General features: G+C 33.7%; 2 protein-coding genes across 4 annotated transcripts in view; one reads left to right on the forward strand and one right to left on the reverse strand.

The window, feature by feature from the left end:
- Positions 1-16,859, reverse strand: part of Brf (Brf RNA polymerase III subunit) — a 101,288-nt gene that overhangs the window by 68,676 nt on the left and 15,753 nt on the right. The gene's annotated exons all lie outside the window — the stretch shown is intronic.
- lute (BTB/POZ domain containing protein 3 lute) overlaps positions 1-16,859 on the forward strand; it is a 77,758-nt gene that overhangs the window by 50,758 nt on the left and 10,141 nt on the right. The window contains exon 2 of one of the 3 annotated variants that reach the window (XM_088258773.1): positions 7,984-9,557. The exons of 1 other annotated variant lie outside the window; for it this stretch is intronic. In XM_088258773.1, the coding sequence (XP_088114899.1) occupies positions 9,356-9,557 (202 nt within the window). In that variant the 5' untranslated portion in view covers positions 7,984-9,355. Of the gene's footprint in view, positions 1-7,983; positions 9,558-15,658; positions 15,831-16,859 lie in introns of those variants that run through there. One more of the 3 variants, XM_088258775.1, reaches the window with a different exon arrangement.

A 16,859-nucleotide genomic window follows, 5' to 3' on the forward strand; every position in this document is an offset into this window, starting at 1 on the left:
AAATCGTCAGAGAAATAACTTTTTTCTTTTCAAAACCATATATTTCTTTCGAAGAAAAACTAATTTTTCAATTCAAAAACGGCATTTCAAGCATAAAATTCCATAACATCAAATTTTACCAGAGTTGAAATATTAAATAAAGATTAAATCGTATATTGGGCATTAAGAAACCATTCTTTACCATCTGTTCATTTTCAAATAGATTTTCCATCAGAGTAACCTCAAAACATTAGTTTTTTAAAAATACAATATTTTTACATCGGAAACATGGCAATGAACAAAAAAATGTTTATATAAGAAGGCAATTCAATGGGCTCTACTACTCGCTTTCATGAATTTTTTATATTATTTTTTAATTTTTAAATCATATTTTATCCGAACGTTCTATGTTTTTTGATACACCTTATGCAAAGAAGTGCCCATCTAATTTAGTGAGTGGCAGTATTATAAATCGGTGTATGTACATATAGATCACTACGTCAATACCTACTGTGTATAAATTTGGATGTATTTTTTTTCTCAAAGAAATGATATTGATCTCTACAGACGTGATTAATCTCGGGCCGGCATTTCGGAACGGCGCGTAACCCAAATAAAGCCGGTGTAGCATGTACCTTCGTTTTCGATCGCAGGTTTCGTACGGAGCCTATCCACGAATTTTGAACCACGAAAGTGGAACAAATGGTGAAATTCTGGCCGGTTCGAAAAGATTCAAATATTATATCCATTATTTATGCGGCGGTACCTACGTTAAATTAAAATTCAGTGCCTCCGAGATTTTTTGATAAAACTATTTTTTTTTCGTATTCTATTATTTTATTAGTACTTAGAGACATAAACGTAATCCGATCCCGGCGGCAACGGTCTAATTGCCCGGTAATATAATTGTATTACTAAATGTCAAAAATATTATAAAAATTAAAATATTTACAAAATTAAAAAAAAAAGACAATCACTTTTTGTTCGCTATAGCCGAGAAGTTGTTCGTTATAACCGTGGATGGAGAAAAACCGAAACCAAAATGTCAACGACTGTTTCCTCGTTATATCCGAGATCTCGCTATAACCGTGCTCGTAATAACCGAGTTCGACTGTCTTTTATTATTTTTTAATTTTTAAATATAGTCACAATTTTTTTTAAATAATTTTAATTAATTATCTAAACATTTCTACTTACAATCATAAAATTAAAAACGTAGTTTTCTCCAATTAAAAGACTGAGTTCTTGTGCTTGGAGAGGGAATTACACTTGTTATTTATGTTTGTTGGTATTACAATTTATTTATATTAACATTAATTTTAATAACATATACATTGCCGAGCTGCGAGTACTTGTTCACAAATCTGTATTATCTAAGAGTTATTTTTAACATTATTTTTTGACATCTCAACAAAGATGAAGGAGAACATGGTAGTCTGAGCATTCACGTTAGTTAGGTTAGGTTTAAAATAGCGTAAATACCCAGACTTACAAATTCTTCTTCATCTATGTTGAGAAGTAAAAAAAAAGACAATTATACTTTAGTCGTTTGAAAGAAATTGCTTCTTAGTAATAATTCAATAAAGTAATCGATTAAATAATATTTAAATAAATTTTAAAATAAATTAAACATTATCTATAAAGAAGTCCAATATTAACTTCCTGTCATGAAGTCAAAAAAGGAAAGTTACTAAAAATATTAGGAAATTAAATTTGGCAACTTGCGATGGTAAATTTGACAAAACCTATATATTTTTAATCTGATGTATAGTACAAAAAATATTCAAATTTTAAATACATTAGCTGTTTTTTTTATGACAAATAAATTAATAAAATACTAAAAAACGAGATATCATTTGTGTTTTCATTTACATAATAATAATAATAAAACCCTTATCCGCACCCCAATGGTGCATAGGGCACCGCGTCATATAAACGCAGTGTTATCTTGATCGTTTACACAAGAAGGAAAGGTGATCAGCCCTCCGCTTCAGGTACCAGTCCAGGGTAATATTGAATAAATATGACAGTGAAAAAATCACTAATATTTATTTTACCCCCTTGGGAATCGAACCCGGGACCTCCAGAACGGTAGGCGAGCGTGCTGACCATTACACTACGGAGGCGGACATTTTCATTTACATAGATAGGCCCTAAGATGAACTTATCGACAATAATACAAAAGACAAAAAAGATAGATTTATTTAAATAGCTGTATTTTACGAAGTATCACTTCGATAGCTCATTACTACATACCTAATGTTATATAAAATGATTTAGACATATCATTACAAATATTTAAAAAAAAAATGCATACAGACGAATTGATCGGGATATAACATATTACGGTTTAAATGCATTTTTCCAGTTTAATAACGCATAAAAACATATTTTCACCGCAAAATTACATGAACTAGTATAACATAACTTGTGCTTCACATTACAGAACTGTATTTTGAAATTTAGATAAAATTTTACAGTGAGAAAGCGCTGATGGAAACTCAGTTTACCGATATCGGCTATTGCGACGTTTATAAATAAAATTAAGCCAGAGCCTGCATTTGAGATATAGAAGGCACTGATAAATGTACATGATGTAGGCAGACACCCGGTTTACGAAACAAAGATTTTTTCGTATCCGTGACATTGACTTACTTCGATCGCATCATTTGATTTCACTTTTATTATCTTATTTAAATTCGTCACATTCGGAGAAAAGGAAATGAGATTAATGAACTAATCGATGCTTTCTCGGAAGATTAATAAATTTAAGAGAATTTTTTTTGTTGAAAATTTTATGTTATCCACCTCTGACCGACTTTCTTTGATAACGCATAAAGTGGAGGAAAAATTATTTTGGAGTCTTTTAACCCTTATCCGCACCCAATGGTGCATAGGGCACTGCATCGTAGCGACGCAGTGTTATCTTGATCGTAAATTGCATGAAGGCAAGGTGATCAGCCCTGCGCTTCTTGTACCAGTCCAGGGTGATATTAAATAAATATGAGAGTGAAAATCGGCCATATTTATTTTGACCCTCCTGGGAATCGAACCCGGGACCTCCAGCACGGTAGCCAAACGCGCTGACCACTGCGCTACGGAGGCGGACTACGGAGGTTGAAATTAACTATAATTTTTAAAAACGGGATCCAGACACAAACATCTACGAAATTAAGATTAAAATTTCAACGGCAAAGTTAATATTTCGGATGTGTACAAGTCAATGGTACAACACGATATAAAAAAAAGGAGAAACACTTTTAACATATTGGTTCAGTCAACATGAATTTACAAGTACTTACCTAAAATGGTTTCTTTTCGGTTAAAACTCGAAGAATGTTTTTAACCACTATAATTTTTATGTATAAAAAAATATTTACATTAATGTATGTAGGTTACTGTTATATTAATTACAATGTCTCTGAGGAACCTGGATATATACATATCGCTCACTCCTTTCAAGAACGTCATAAATCAAAAAACTTGTTTTTTCAGGAGATCGTTTTTAAAGTTTAAAAATATAACACAATGTATTAAAAATAAATATCAAGCCACTTACTGAACTTTTTAATGTGCAACACATCTTTTTAGGTAAAACCTTAAGGTTTTTTTCCCATCTGAAAAATATTTAGTATATTTAAAAAAAATAATGAAACATTACCTTTTCTTCAAAATGCAAAAACAACATTTTCTGCCCTCTAGCGGGTAAATATTAATATAAAAATATGCCTCTCTTTCTGGGATTTAGTACATTTTCTGGGAATTCCGAAAACATGCACAACTAAAAATTTACGATTTTTGATTTTTGACGTTCTTGAAAGGAGTGAGCGATATATTACAAAAATATCGACTAACATAACATATAACATATAAGCTTCAAATTGATTTTTAAATGGGGCTGAGCGCGCTATATTAGAAAACAATAATATTGTTGTTTTTAAAATTCACGAATTGATACGAATTAACTTATTATTCCGAAACCGAGCAACGATAATATCGCATTTTTGAACGATAAATAACATAGTCAATGTTTCAATAAATATTGCTCATTCATCGCGTAGAGGCAACTAAAGTGTCTGACAGTTGCGATTTCTCGTTGGCGGAAAATGATGTCAATTTCGATTGAAGGTACGTATGAAAATTCACGAAGTGATCAGTTTTACTTTGTTATTCCGAAACCAATCAACGCCGTCGATTATATTGCATTATGTACCTCAGAACTATGAATAACATGGTCAATATTTCAACGAATGTTGATCATTCATCGTAGAGAGGCGACTGTTTGACAGTTGTGATTTTTCATCGGTGGAAAATGATGTGAATTTCAATTGAAGGTACATCATTATCTTTGGTGAAAATCGACTTTTAAATTATTAAATGACTATTTTGTGGAGAGTCAAAATATTTCTTCAAATATTGTGCTATTAACGTATAAACGTTAGATATTGTGCAGTGTTTTAAAATATAAATAAAATACAGTCTACAGACTACAGTCGTGATTTAAAAAAAAGGAATAACCTGCAAAGCCTCTATTAGAGGCTTGTCGGCAGGTAGGATAGTAAGGATAGGGAAGGTAAATGTGAAAAATACATCACGAAAACCCAGACCAATTGAAAATAAATCATTCTTGAATTTATTTTGCACTTGGCGGGAATCGAACCCGTGACGCCAGTTTCGCAGTCGAGCGTCTACCTAACTACGCCACGGTGCCCACCATTTAAAACTAAACTAACCATCACGCCGCTTCCCGCAAGGGTAGGCTTTCATAATTTATATAATGATAATGCTTATCTCAGCCATGCATTCCTTCCTTCTATCACCATTCGAACATCTATCATACATCGTTTTGCCGCACATTCGTCTTATAAAACGCATTTCGACTGCGTTCAGTCTACTTTCACACTTTTTTAGCTAGATCCAGGCTACAGTTCCATACACTTAGGTCATTTGTTGGTGATTTATTTATCTAAAATAATATCCAGAGATATGGACAAATATCAAACGATTAAATGTATGAACATTTAAAAACTAATGACGCGTTTTGGTGCTTCGCAGATTACGCTGTAATTAAAACCGTCAATCACGGAAACACATCACCAATCTTTTATCGACCGTGCTGGGGCCCCGTTACAATAACAATTGCTACGCAGATATATGAAAGTAGAAAAATTAGCAACCGAGAAATCGATTGAACTAATACTGTTAGTTGAAAAGATTTCAACGGGCGGGCAAGCAATGAAAATGATTTTTACATTGTTTTTCGACATCTCAACATAGATGAAGAAGAAAATGGAAGTCTGAGCATTTACAAAGCTTACGACCGTCATAGGCTGGTTTAAGTGATCACTTTACAAACGTGTAACATTCACTAATTCTACTCATAATAGACAACCTCACTAAACAAATTCTTGAAACTTCTAAATATATTAAAATAATAAAAAAATCAAAATAAAATAGTCAAAAATAATTTTAAAAAAAATAACTCCTAATTGGAGATAATCCAGATTTGTGAACAAGTATTTGTTCAAACTAAAAATGTAGTAAAATAATTTTTCTTTCAATATGTACCAATTTTGATTTGTCGATTTTATTTTGACGAAGAAATAAGGAATAGGGAATCGATTTCATTTATTTTAAAGGAAATACCTAACATACTATTCGGTTATCAGTGGATCTTTCGATCGAAATAAAGGAACATTAAGCGTTAATATGCGAAATCGTGGGCTCTCATCAATTCCTCTCCTCTCCTTTTCCTTCCAGCATATTCCATTTTATACCATACCCTTACCCTTTTTCTCCCACCCTCACACACACACATACACTCACACAAACCCACCATCTTTTCTCTTTTTTCTTTCATAATATACAACAGTATTCATAACATATAAGTTGAATTATTATAAGCCTTATAAGTTGGCTTTAATAATTGTTAATCTATTTTTTATGTACCTGCAAGCTGTATAATTCCCAAATAAATAAATAAATCTTTTCCTTCTTGGTGTAGGCCTTGTGGCCTGTTTTTAAGAGGGATTAGCCTCCTGCGATGTCGATTCCCAGATATCGATCCGTCTCTTCGGTGGTCTGCCCGGAGTCGTCTACCATGGAGTTGGCCGTGCAGTGAGATGTGGGGGAGTCTGGATGGTTCCATTTTCTTCACATGCGCATACCATTGTCTCCTTCATTGCCTTACCCACCTAATGACATCTTCGATCTCGCATATTTCCCTGTTCCTGGTGTTTCTTATCCTATCTCGACGACTCTTGCCTGATATGCTTCTTAGAGTCTTCATTTCTGATACTCTAAGCGCGTTTTTTGTGCCAAACAAAAACGCGCCTAAAAACAAATAAAATAAAGTAAAAATTATGTTACTTTTTCAGTCCACTTATCGAATGAAAATGTAAGTTTTTTTTAAATGTTGAACAGTTTTAATGTGAGTCAAAACAAAAAAAAACGAAACTACTGAACTCGTTTAAAATCCCACAAAAACCATTAATCATAGATAATTGTTCTTGTTCTGAGACATTGCAGGCATACGAAGCGGTTCGCCTGATTCCCAGACAATTAATTGAGGTTTAATTTTTCAAACAACGCGAGTTAATTTCCGAGGATAAAAAAACTATAATAAGTGTTTACTGTTAATTGTAAACATACGGCTTGTTTACTTACTAACGCGTACATACATACATATTCATCAATAAAAGGTGAAAATTTACATTATTAAAAAAAAAACTATATAACCTCACGCCGCTTTCCCGCAGGGGTAGGCAGAGAGAATCGAACGCCACACCACTCTGTCTTTGCAAACATTCTTCGCCTCTTCCACATTCATGCATCTCCTCATACATACCCGACGGTTATTACAACTCCTGACCCAGCCGCTTTCAAGTATTTGACATACTTAATTGTGCCAAGTTTTCCTCGGTCTTCCTCTGTTTCTTTTTCCATCTACATTCGCCTCATAAATTTGTTTAACCGTTCTTTCTTCACTCATACGTTTTACATGTCCAAACCATCTCAACACGCCTTTCTTATTTATCATTGATTAGGTGCTTTATTTTTATCATTGATAAGGTTCCGACGAAAAATCGTCAACTTACAATATGACTTTGCGGCGGAGTTTTCGTTAAGTTGAAAAAAAAAACAGTAAAAACGCTCATATAATACATAAATAATATTTCGTTTAGAGACCTTAAGATAAAAAGCATCGGAGAGTAAGTGAAAACGCATCAGAAAGTTTATGTAAAGTTTCAGTGTGAACTTGTGAATAGTGAAGAGTATTATTTTATGAAATTCTAATAAGGAATTGAATCACCGTGAACAGAATAACTTATCATTGTGAGGTGAGAAAATATTACTCTTGTTGTAACAATTGCCTGGAGAAACCGGAATTGTGACGAGAAGAAACTATTTTGAAGCATGTGAAACACTTCTGTCACTCAATCCAAGTTGAGAGCCGATGAAGACAATACGTTCAACAACAAAGCGAATATCTAACACTCGAAGGAACGAAAATAGAATATGATACCCTCATACCTCGAATCGCTCACTCCTTTCAAGAACGTCAAAAATCAAAAAACTTGATTTTTCAAGAGAACGTTTTTAAAGTTTAAAAATATAATACAATGTGTTAAAAAAAATAAATATCAAGCCACTTATTTAACTTTTTACTGTGAAACAGATCTTTTTAGGTAAATAAAACCTGAAGGTTTTTTCTCCATTTGAAAAATATTTTGTATACTTAAAAAAATAATTAAACAATACCTTTTCTTCAAAATGCAAAAACTACACTATAGTAGTAAATGCAAAAACTACACTGTAGTGGTACCCTGTAGCGGGTAAATATTAAGTGAAAAATATGCCGCTTTTGCTGGGATATAGTACATTTTCTGGGCATTCCAAAAACATGCAAAACTGAAAATTGACGATTTTTGATTTATGACGTTCTTGGAAGGAGTGAGCGATATAGTAACTGGAATTTAATGCATTGATGGCTTTGCTCAACAGACAAAACATAACCAGAGAGAGGATACTAATAATTCAGTTACAAACACATGTGTACCATACAGCAAAAAAGATTACGATATTTGCTAACTTTGACAGCTTAAACGAGAAAAACGGGTAATAAAATAGGATAAACGTGCATCGGTGGTAAATAAATTTACAATATATTACGAACAAGATGATAAAGAAAAATAAGACGACAGACGGAATCGCCCGGCTTCAATAAACAGTCAGAGCTTGTTAGACGCCTAGGAGCTGAAGGTGTTGATGATTGTTGCTATTTCCAAGACTAATTATAATAAATTAACAAGATTGCAATAAAATTATACGGTGGAATGAATTTTTAGAAGCGAAGCTAAAAAAATACTTATATTTCGTGTCCACATAAAATTTATTCCTGTGTGAAAAGAGACCATCAATACAAGAACGCTCGCAGAACGTGCACTATTATAGAGTATTGATTTTTAGCGACAAAGCATTGCATATACAAACAGTTTTGACAAATTAGTGTATTGAATCTTTGTATATTAAATTGGTTGCTGTGTCAAAAGAGACTTCAATGCAACAAATACTTGCAAACTTTTGATACGTGCAATGATGTTCCTTAATACCAAATTTCTGCACATAACTTTTGATCGCATTGCGTCCTCGAATACGAAACATAGTTGTGGGAAAATCGAATAAATAGCAAACCGCAATAAAGCAAAATAGAAGGTGCATCTGAATAGATTGACAGCTGGGAATCAAGATCGCAGGAGGCTTATCCATCTTAAAAACAGTCCATAAGGCCTACCAAGCAGAAAGAGAAGAAGATCTGAATAGAATTACACATTGGATCAATTCTCTTAGAAGCAAAGTCCTGCAAATGCTCAAATAAGTATTGTTTGCACACTATCGAGTGATCGCAAACCATCGAGACACATGGTATAGATTGACATCGCAGGAGGCTAATCACACTTAAAAATAGACCACAAGGTGTAGGCACCAAGCAGAAGAATATTTGAATAGAATTAGATTGATTCTCTTGGCAGTAAGGACTTGCAGATGCTCGACTAAGCATTGTTTGCGCATTATCGAGTGATCGCAAACCATCGAGACACATGGTATAGATTGTCATCGAAGGAGGCTAATCACACTTAAAAATAGACCACAAGGTGTAGGCAACAAGCAGAAAAAGATCTGAATAGATAGATTGATTCTCTTAGCAGCGAGGACCTGCAGATGCTGGAATAAGCATTGTTTGCGCATTACCGAGTAATCGCAAGCCGTCGAGACACATGGTACGGGTCGCCCATCCGCGAGGACCATCGACTCCAACATATTCTTCCACCGCCCCCGGTACCTGCGGCGAGCGGGCGGCGCCCATGAGCGGCTGATGGGCTCCAAGTCCGGCGCCTACCCGTGGGCGGCGACGGGCCCCGGCGCCGCGTGGCCCGGAGCCGGCGCCTGGGAGCTGGCGGGGCGCTGCGTAGACCGGCTGCAGCGGGCGGGCCCGGTGGCGCTGCTGGAGCGGCTCTTCGCTCCCGAGGAAGAGGACGAACTGTTCGACTGGAGGATGTACCAGGAGTACGTAGCAGGTATAAACTAACCTTACTTAATTTTGAGATCTGGCTCATTAAGGTCTTACTCGCAGTAATATAATTCATTAAGCGTATGGCTGCGTTGAGAGCTGGTTGACACCTCACCCCCAATTTTTATAAAGAATAAATATAGGATTTTTTGGTTTTTAGAATATTAGGTGTATGCATATGAAAGTCCCGTTTTTTGCTAGATTTAATATTTTTTCCGATATCGAAGGGAAAGAATACGTTAAACAAAATAATTTCCGTCGCCAACTACTACTTTCGCCCATTTTTCTGGCAAAGCACGGAACCCTGCTGGAATAAATCCTGGTCTTTTGAGGAAATCCATTGGACTATCCAATTTCGAACTTCTTTGTAGGAACCGAAGTGCTGTTCCGACAGTCCGTGTTGCATTGAACGAAACAAGAGGTAATATGAGGAGGCTGTGTCTGGTAAATACGCGGGGTGGGGTAAGACGTCCAGCCTAGTGCTTCCAAGGTTTCCTGGATTGGCTTAGCCACGTTCGTTAGTGTTGGGTGAATAAATGGAACATCCTAATATATGCCGTACCATTTTTTATGCATTGATTTATATGTATACTTTAGTTTTTTATGGCAAATGTTAAATGTAAAGCTTAATCTCCCGTTTAAATTAATTACTATACTAAGGTGAACTTCAAATATAATCCTTGCTTGGTCGTGTTTTTCTTAACCCTTTACATGGCAAATTTCGGGGAATTTTTTAACTACAATAATTTAAACCCGGTGTTTTATGAAATTTATGATATTTAGTAAAATACAACACATTTAAAATATGATTAAATTTGCAAAGCTTATTTGCGTGATTGATTGTATGAAAATGCGTGTTGCCAAGAAATTGGAAAGTTCCAATAATATACATATCATACAAATTATCATTTTAATGAATATTTAATAAAACGACAGGAATATTTAATAAGACCAGGAAATGGTACGACATGTTCATAAATCGCACATATTATTCACGTCCAATAATCGTATTCAATACAAGTTATTCATAAAATAATGATACAAACACTTGCTTATATAGTTTCATATGTATTATATTATTTTTCGTATGTATTCGTCCGCCTCCGTAGTGTAATGGTCAGCACGCTCGGCTACCGTTCTGGAAGTCCCGGGTTCGATTCTCAAGGGGGGTAAAATAAATATAACTGATTTTTTCACTGTGATATTTATTCAATATTACCCTGGACTGGTACCTGAAGCGGAAGGCTGATCACCTTTCCTTCATGTGTAAACGATCAAGATAACACTGCGTTTATATGACGCAGTGCCCTATGCACCATTGGGTGCAGATAAGGTTTTTTTTAATGTATTCAAAGTAGTGTATGACTTGATTTTCGTTTGTAAATACATTTTTATGATTTTATATTTCAGTTACCGTTGAAGCAATGTTTTTTTTAATTGATAATTGGGTACATTCTAATATTTATTTACATGAATTTTCAAATTAATAGTGCAATAATGTTTAAAGATCAGTTAAAAGTGTGTTCTCTAATATACAATTCAGTACGCGACCGGCTGAGTGAGGAGCCATACGCGTGACCGCTCACATTGTTTAGAATATATATTGGAATTAGATGTTTTGAAAGAATGTACACATATTTAAACAAAAATGTTTTTTTTCTCTGCCTTTCAACAACTCTTTTTTTTCAAAACCGTATATTTTTTCTAAGAAAAACTTATTTTTTAATACAAAAACGTTGTTTTAAGCAAAAAAATCTATTTCGTTAAATGTTACCATGGTTTAAGGCCCAGTATTTGTCGCAAGTATTTAAGTCGCAAGTTATTTTTCTTTAAATCCAGGTAACATTTTACGTAATTGATTTTTTTTCTCAAAAAAACTTTTTTGTATTGAAAAAATATTTTTTCTTCGCCAAAATATATGGTTTTTAAAAAAAGAAAAGAGTAATTAATAGCCAAGGAGTTAATTTTTTTTCTATATACACATATTCTAAAAAACAAAAACAAAAAATCCAATGTATACATTTAAAAAAAATTGGGCTTGAACTGACGTCCAGCTCTCAGCGCTGACGGATGCTTACTAGATTATATTATTGCGAATAAAGCCTTAAATAAAACGCGCAAATTTATTATTGATGTCTCATAGAAACGAGGCAATTTATGGCAAGGGAATTTATTATAGGGCGTTCATCTGGTTCCCTTTCGCCTAATGGCACCCAAATATTTAAACTAATACGTATTCGCTTTTCTTTTTCTTTTCCGCCTACACCAAACCTCACATTCTTTTTCTTAAACTAGATAAATATATTGTTACCTACATTGCGGAATGTACATTAACATAAACGTCTATCAAGACCAAGGTTGCGTTTATTCGATTAAATATTATCAAATCAACGGTGCGGTAACTAATCCAAATACCGTACCTGATCAGTAAATTGATTTAAAATAATGAATACATGTATTATACTTAAAAGTTTTACTAACTGTGTCCCTATGAATGTTATATTTTAAGTACCTAAGGAAAAAAAACGTAATTCCGTGACGCAAATGACTTTTTGCTAACAATATTGATATTATTTTAGTCTCAATATTATTAATATTTAAAGCATTTACTTTGTGGTTAGTTATTTTTACTTATTTATTTTTTTACAAAAATGTTAATAATATTAGTAAATAATCGAGACGTACCCGTCTCTTCGTCAGGACAATTACTATCACAGTTGTCCTGACGAAGAGACGGGTACGTCTCGAAACCGGTAGATATATAAATCTCGGTGAGTGATTATATACTAATATTAATAACATTTTGATATTATTCATTACATGGGACACTGGATTATTCGCCCTACAGATGAGATGTCAATTTTAAAGGTATTTGGTATTTGATATGAAACATGTATCCATCTTCCCTTTTTATGAAAGAAGATGGCCTAAACCTGTACCATGTTCCGTTTCGGTCAGAATTTTGGAGAAGTTCAAAATGGCATCATCTTTGAAATACGAAAGTATGTATGTACTTAAATATGATTTTCTTCGATCGTCGTGTGATACATACTTTCAGCCTTATCGACATTTTTGAATAAATTTAATTCGTGAAGCCAACCTATTTATTAATGTGGTTTTGGAATTAGGTATGTTACGTTGATGGAATGGTTTCGTTAAGCGGCTTCGCTTATAAAAACAAAGAATGGACAAACGAGAATTCAAGATTACGCCATTTCGTTATACATAGATATCGCGTACGTTCGAGTAGATGGACGTTGTTCATAAATACCAGACATATTTTAAATCCATTAAAATTTCGACACCGATTTCGAAATAGCGACATAAATAAGACAATTTGGCAACACATTTACATATCGTGAGAATAATGGAGCGTATTTCAGGATAACTATGAATTCATTTGGTTGGAAAATAATATAAATTTTCGCACGTCACTTTGTGGTAATATCCAGGGCTTTTTAAATAAAAAAGGTCCCGGAATTCACTTCATGTCCGCCAGTCAAAACACAATTTAGGAAAATAATAAAAATAATTTAATAAATTTCTCTGTCGTGGATTTATCGAATCCTTAAAACGCGGGTAAGAACTTGATGAGGAGGCTAATATTCAACTAGTCAATTTTTTTTTAGATACGATGTTCTAATTGAAATCGCAAATTATAACTAACATACGAAAGGAATCCTACAACAATGCGTTCGTACATCTTTAAAACATTAATGTAATAATAATGAACAATACTGGGAAGAATGGTGAATGTTGCACACTTGTGTAACGTGATCACTTAAGCTAGCCGAATACCAGCTCAGACTTTTTCTTTCGTACAAGAAACGATAGGTGTTTTATCTCAAGTGAGATATAATTTTATAAACGAATTATTTACAACATTTTAAGTGTGTCCAAATACTTGTTCACAAAATTATCTCCAATTACAGGAGTTATTTTCATATTACATACGTTGTTGATGTAAGAGTTTCTGCTCAATAAAAAGCTTCTTTTCATCTCACCAATATATTGATGTCTCTAGTGATGTTCTAGTGATTCAATAACAATGTTACTGAATTGGTTTATACATATAGAACTTCCAAGAATTTGAGTTGTGTGGTTGTCAATAATGGGTAGAATTGGTGAATGTTACACGTGTGTAAAGTGATCACTTAAACCAGCCTATGACGGTCGTCAGCCCCGTAATTGCCCAGACTTCCAAATTTTTCTTCATCTTTGATGAGATGTCAAAAAATAATAACTATTTATTTCACCAATTAATTTACACATGTGTATTTTGGTAATATGTGTGTTACGAGTATAATATATTGGGTTGATATGAGATACTTGTTACTTCTAATAAGGTTGGTTATGCAAAAATAACTAATATGATTACTAACTGTACCCATATATGGTAGGTAGTCTGTGTTTTACTGAATTATGAAATTTCACATATGACTTATTCGAATGGGGTTCATGTATTTACTACTTATCTACATATATGCACACTCTATGTGGGGCATATGTAGTCCACAAACTGCCTCCCGGCTCTTCTATCGGCTGCCAGTTCATCTTAATCTCTTTCGTATTTAGAGTTATATTATAACGATGGAGATTACTCGCAAAATCGATTAAATTAATTTCGGATTACGGAACGTTCGGTTAGCGAGCTGGCACTGGTAGTTATATAATGCATTTGATAGGATACAGACGGAGTAAGTGTAGTAGTTCTGGGTGAAGGTCATTACTGCTAAATTCTCGTAAGTAACCTATTGGGGCATTTAAGATTTATTGCCCTCAGTCAAAAATACTAACAGCATTTACGAATAAATAACGTCAAATTGAAATTAATTACGCTAGCAAGATTTTTAATTAATTAAACACATAAATAATTAATGAAATATATGAAAATGATGCAACTCGTAAAATTTATTAGTCGTTTTGTACAAATGGATTGCGTCTTAGGGTACGGGCCCACTGGCAGATATTTCCAATAAAGTTTTTAATAAAATAAATAGAATACACTATATTTCTTTTGACAAACTCCCTATTAGTGACTTATTAGTCGAAGCAACTGAAAAGATACAGCATATTCTTCGGGTGATAAAATGGTTGCCGGTGATACAGTGTCCTCACGCTCTGTATCCTGCCCTCATCTATTAAAAATAATCATTTTATATGGTAAATCACTGGTGCTGAGGACCCATGCGCCAAAACGCCGCAACAAACACTACCGAATCCTTGTTTTTTTTCCAATTTTCGACAACATTAAGTAAAAATTTAGAAAACAATATGAATTCTCTGGTTTTTTAATGCTTTTGTTGGTTGAATAAACATAATTTTGATGGTAGGTTGTCTTTTGTTGTAAGTGTAAATAATATCTGTTTATTCACATTGTTTCGATTCCTGAGCGACGAGATAAAAAAAATCATTCTACTTTTTGACAATTTCACAAACACAATAATAACATTTACAACATTTTGAGTGCACACTCAAAATGTTGTAAATAAATTAACTGGTCAAATTATAATATAAAATAATAAAAATTAAAAGGATATTTTCTGGCGTTTCTCATGTATGTGACTATAATCCTGGATTCGGACCTCACATACTAGTAAAAGAGTTTCTGCTCAATAAATAGCTTCTTTTCATTTCACCAATAGATAGATGTCTCTAGTGATGTTCTAGTGATTCAAGAACAACGTTTCGAAATTGGTTCATATACATAGAACTTTCAAGAATTTGAGTAGTGTGGTTGTCAATAATGGGTAGAATTTTACACGCGTGTAAAGTGATCACTTAAACCAGCCTATGACGGTCGTCAGCCCCGTAAATGCCCAGACTTACATATTCTTCTTCATCTTTGATGAGATGTCAAAAAAAAAAACAAAAAATACTAATATGACAAAAATAATATATATTTTCTAATAAAATTCACCTTTTTTAGCTAGTTATTTTTTACATCTGTCATTTTTTTTAAATAACTTTTTTTTTTTAATTTTCCGAAATATAAGTGCCAACTCCAAAAGATTCGAATGAATCTTTCGAGAGGCGTTCTCGAATATTTCGATTATTAGAATAATCGAATACTTCATTCGTCCATACTAGTCACGTGGTCACATCATTAGTTTGCAAAATGGCTACCTCGGCAGAGTTGGGACGTTGAGCTGGCGTTTATTTTTGTCTTAATATCAATATCCAGGCGCAGAAATGTCCAACTTGTATTCGAGAATTGCTCATAAACCTGTTAAAAGAGTCGACAACATGGCCGTTTCGCAGACAAACGCGTGGATGAATGGTGAGTTCAATATTTGTGTTGACATTTGTAATGGCTCGGAATTGGGCCAGTCGTACAGTGCACAAAAAATATTGAAAGATGGATCAAAACAACGATTTATTTGCACTGTTTATCTCCGCGTTTCAATTTATGTTCCCGTTTTTTAGTTTTTTCTTATAACACACACCAATCGTAAAAAAGCGACGCAATTTGGCCTCCCAAAATAATAGATACATGCACGCAAGTACAAAATTATCGATTTTTAGCGGCATACAACACAGTTGACAAGTCTAGTATTAGTAAACAAAAATTTGAAAACAACAAAACTGATGAAGACAATGTGTCAACTGTTATAATAATCAAAATATAATAACTCACTTTTTACTTTTAAAAGATTACTACTTTATATACCTAACAATGACGTCATACATTGTTTATTTTTATTCTTTATATACTATTATAATAATAATAATATAATAAAACCCTTATCCGCACCCCAATGGTGCATAGGGCACTGCGTCATATAAACGCAGTGTTATCTTGATCGTTTACACATGAAGGAAAGGTGATCAGCCCTCCGCTTCAGGTACCAGTCCAGGGTAATATTGAATAAATATGACAGTGAAAAAATCACTTATATTTATTTTACCCCCCTTGGGAATCGAACCCGGGACCTCCAGAACGGTAGCCGAGCGTGCTGACCATTACACTACGGAGGCGGACATACTATTATACTTAAAAAATACTCAAAATTTACTTATATTTACGTAAAGGCTTACCAGATTTCTAAAATGTTCAACCAGGCCACTGGAATCCCCCAGCGTACAGTATTGTGAAATAAATTACAAAGTAATTATCCTAAATAATCCTTCACAATTAATTATTTTTAGACTTTTTGTCATCTATAATCAAATTAAATTTTTGAACATGAAGAAAACCGGCCGAGACACAGGGGTTTTGTCTAAAAACCGGGACTTTCCCGGTCAAACCGGGATGTTTGGCAAGTCTATTTATGCACAATTTTTTTTATTTTTTTTTCCGAATTTATAA

Source organism: Brachycentrus maculatus, unplaced genomic scaffold (assembly GCF_059751285.1).
Source record: "Brachycentrus maculatus isolate JH-2025_06_01 unplaced genomic scaffold, ASM5975128v1 h1tg000104l, whole genome shotgun sequence".
In the NCBI taxonomy this organism is placed as follows: Eukaryota; Metazoa; Arthropoda; class Insecta; order Trichoptera; family Brachycentridae; genus Brachycentrus; species Brachycentrus maculatus.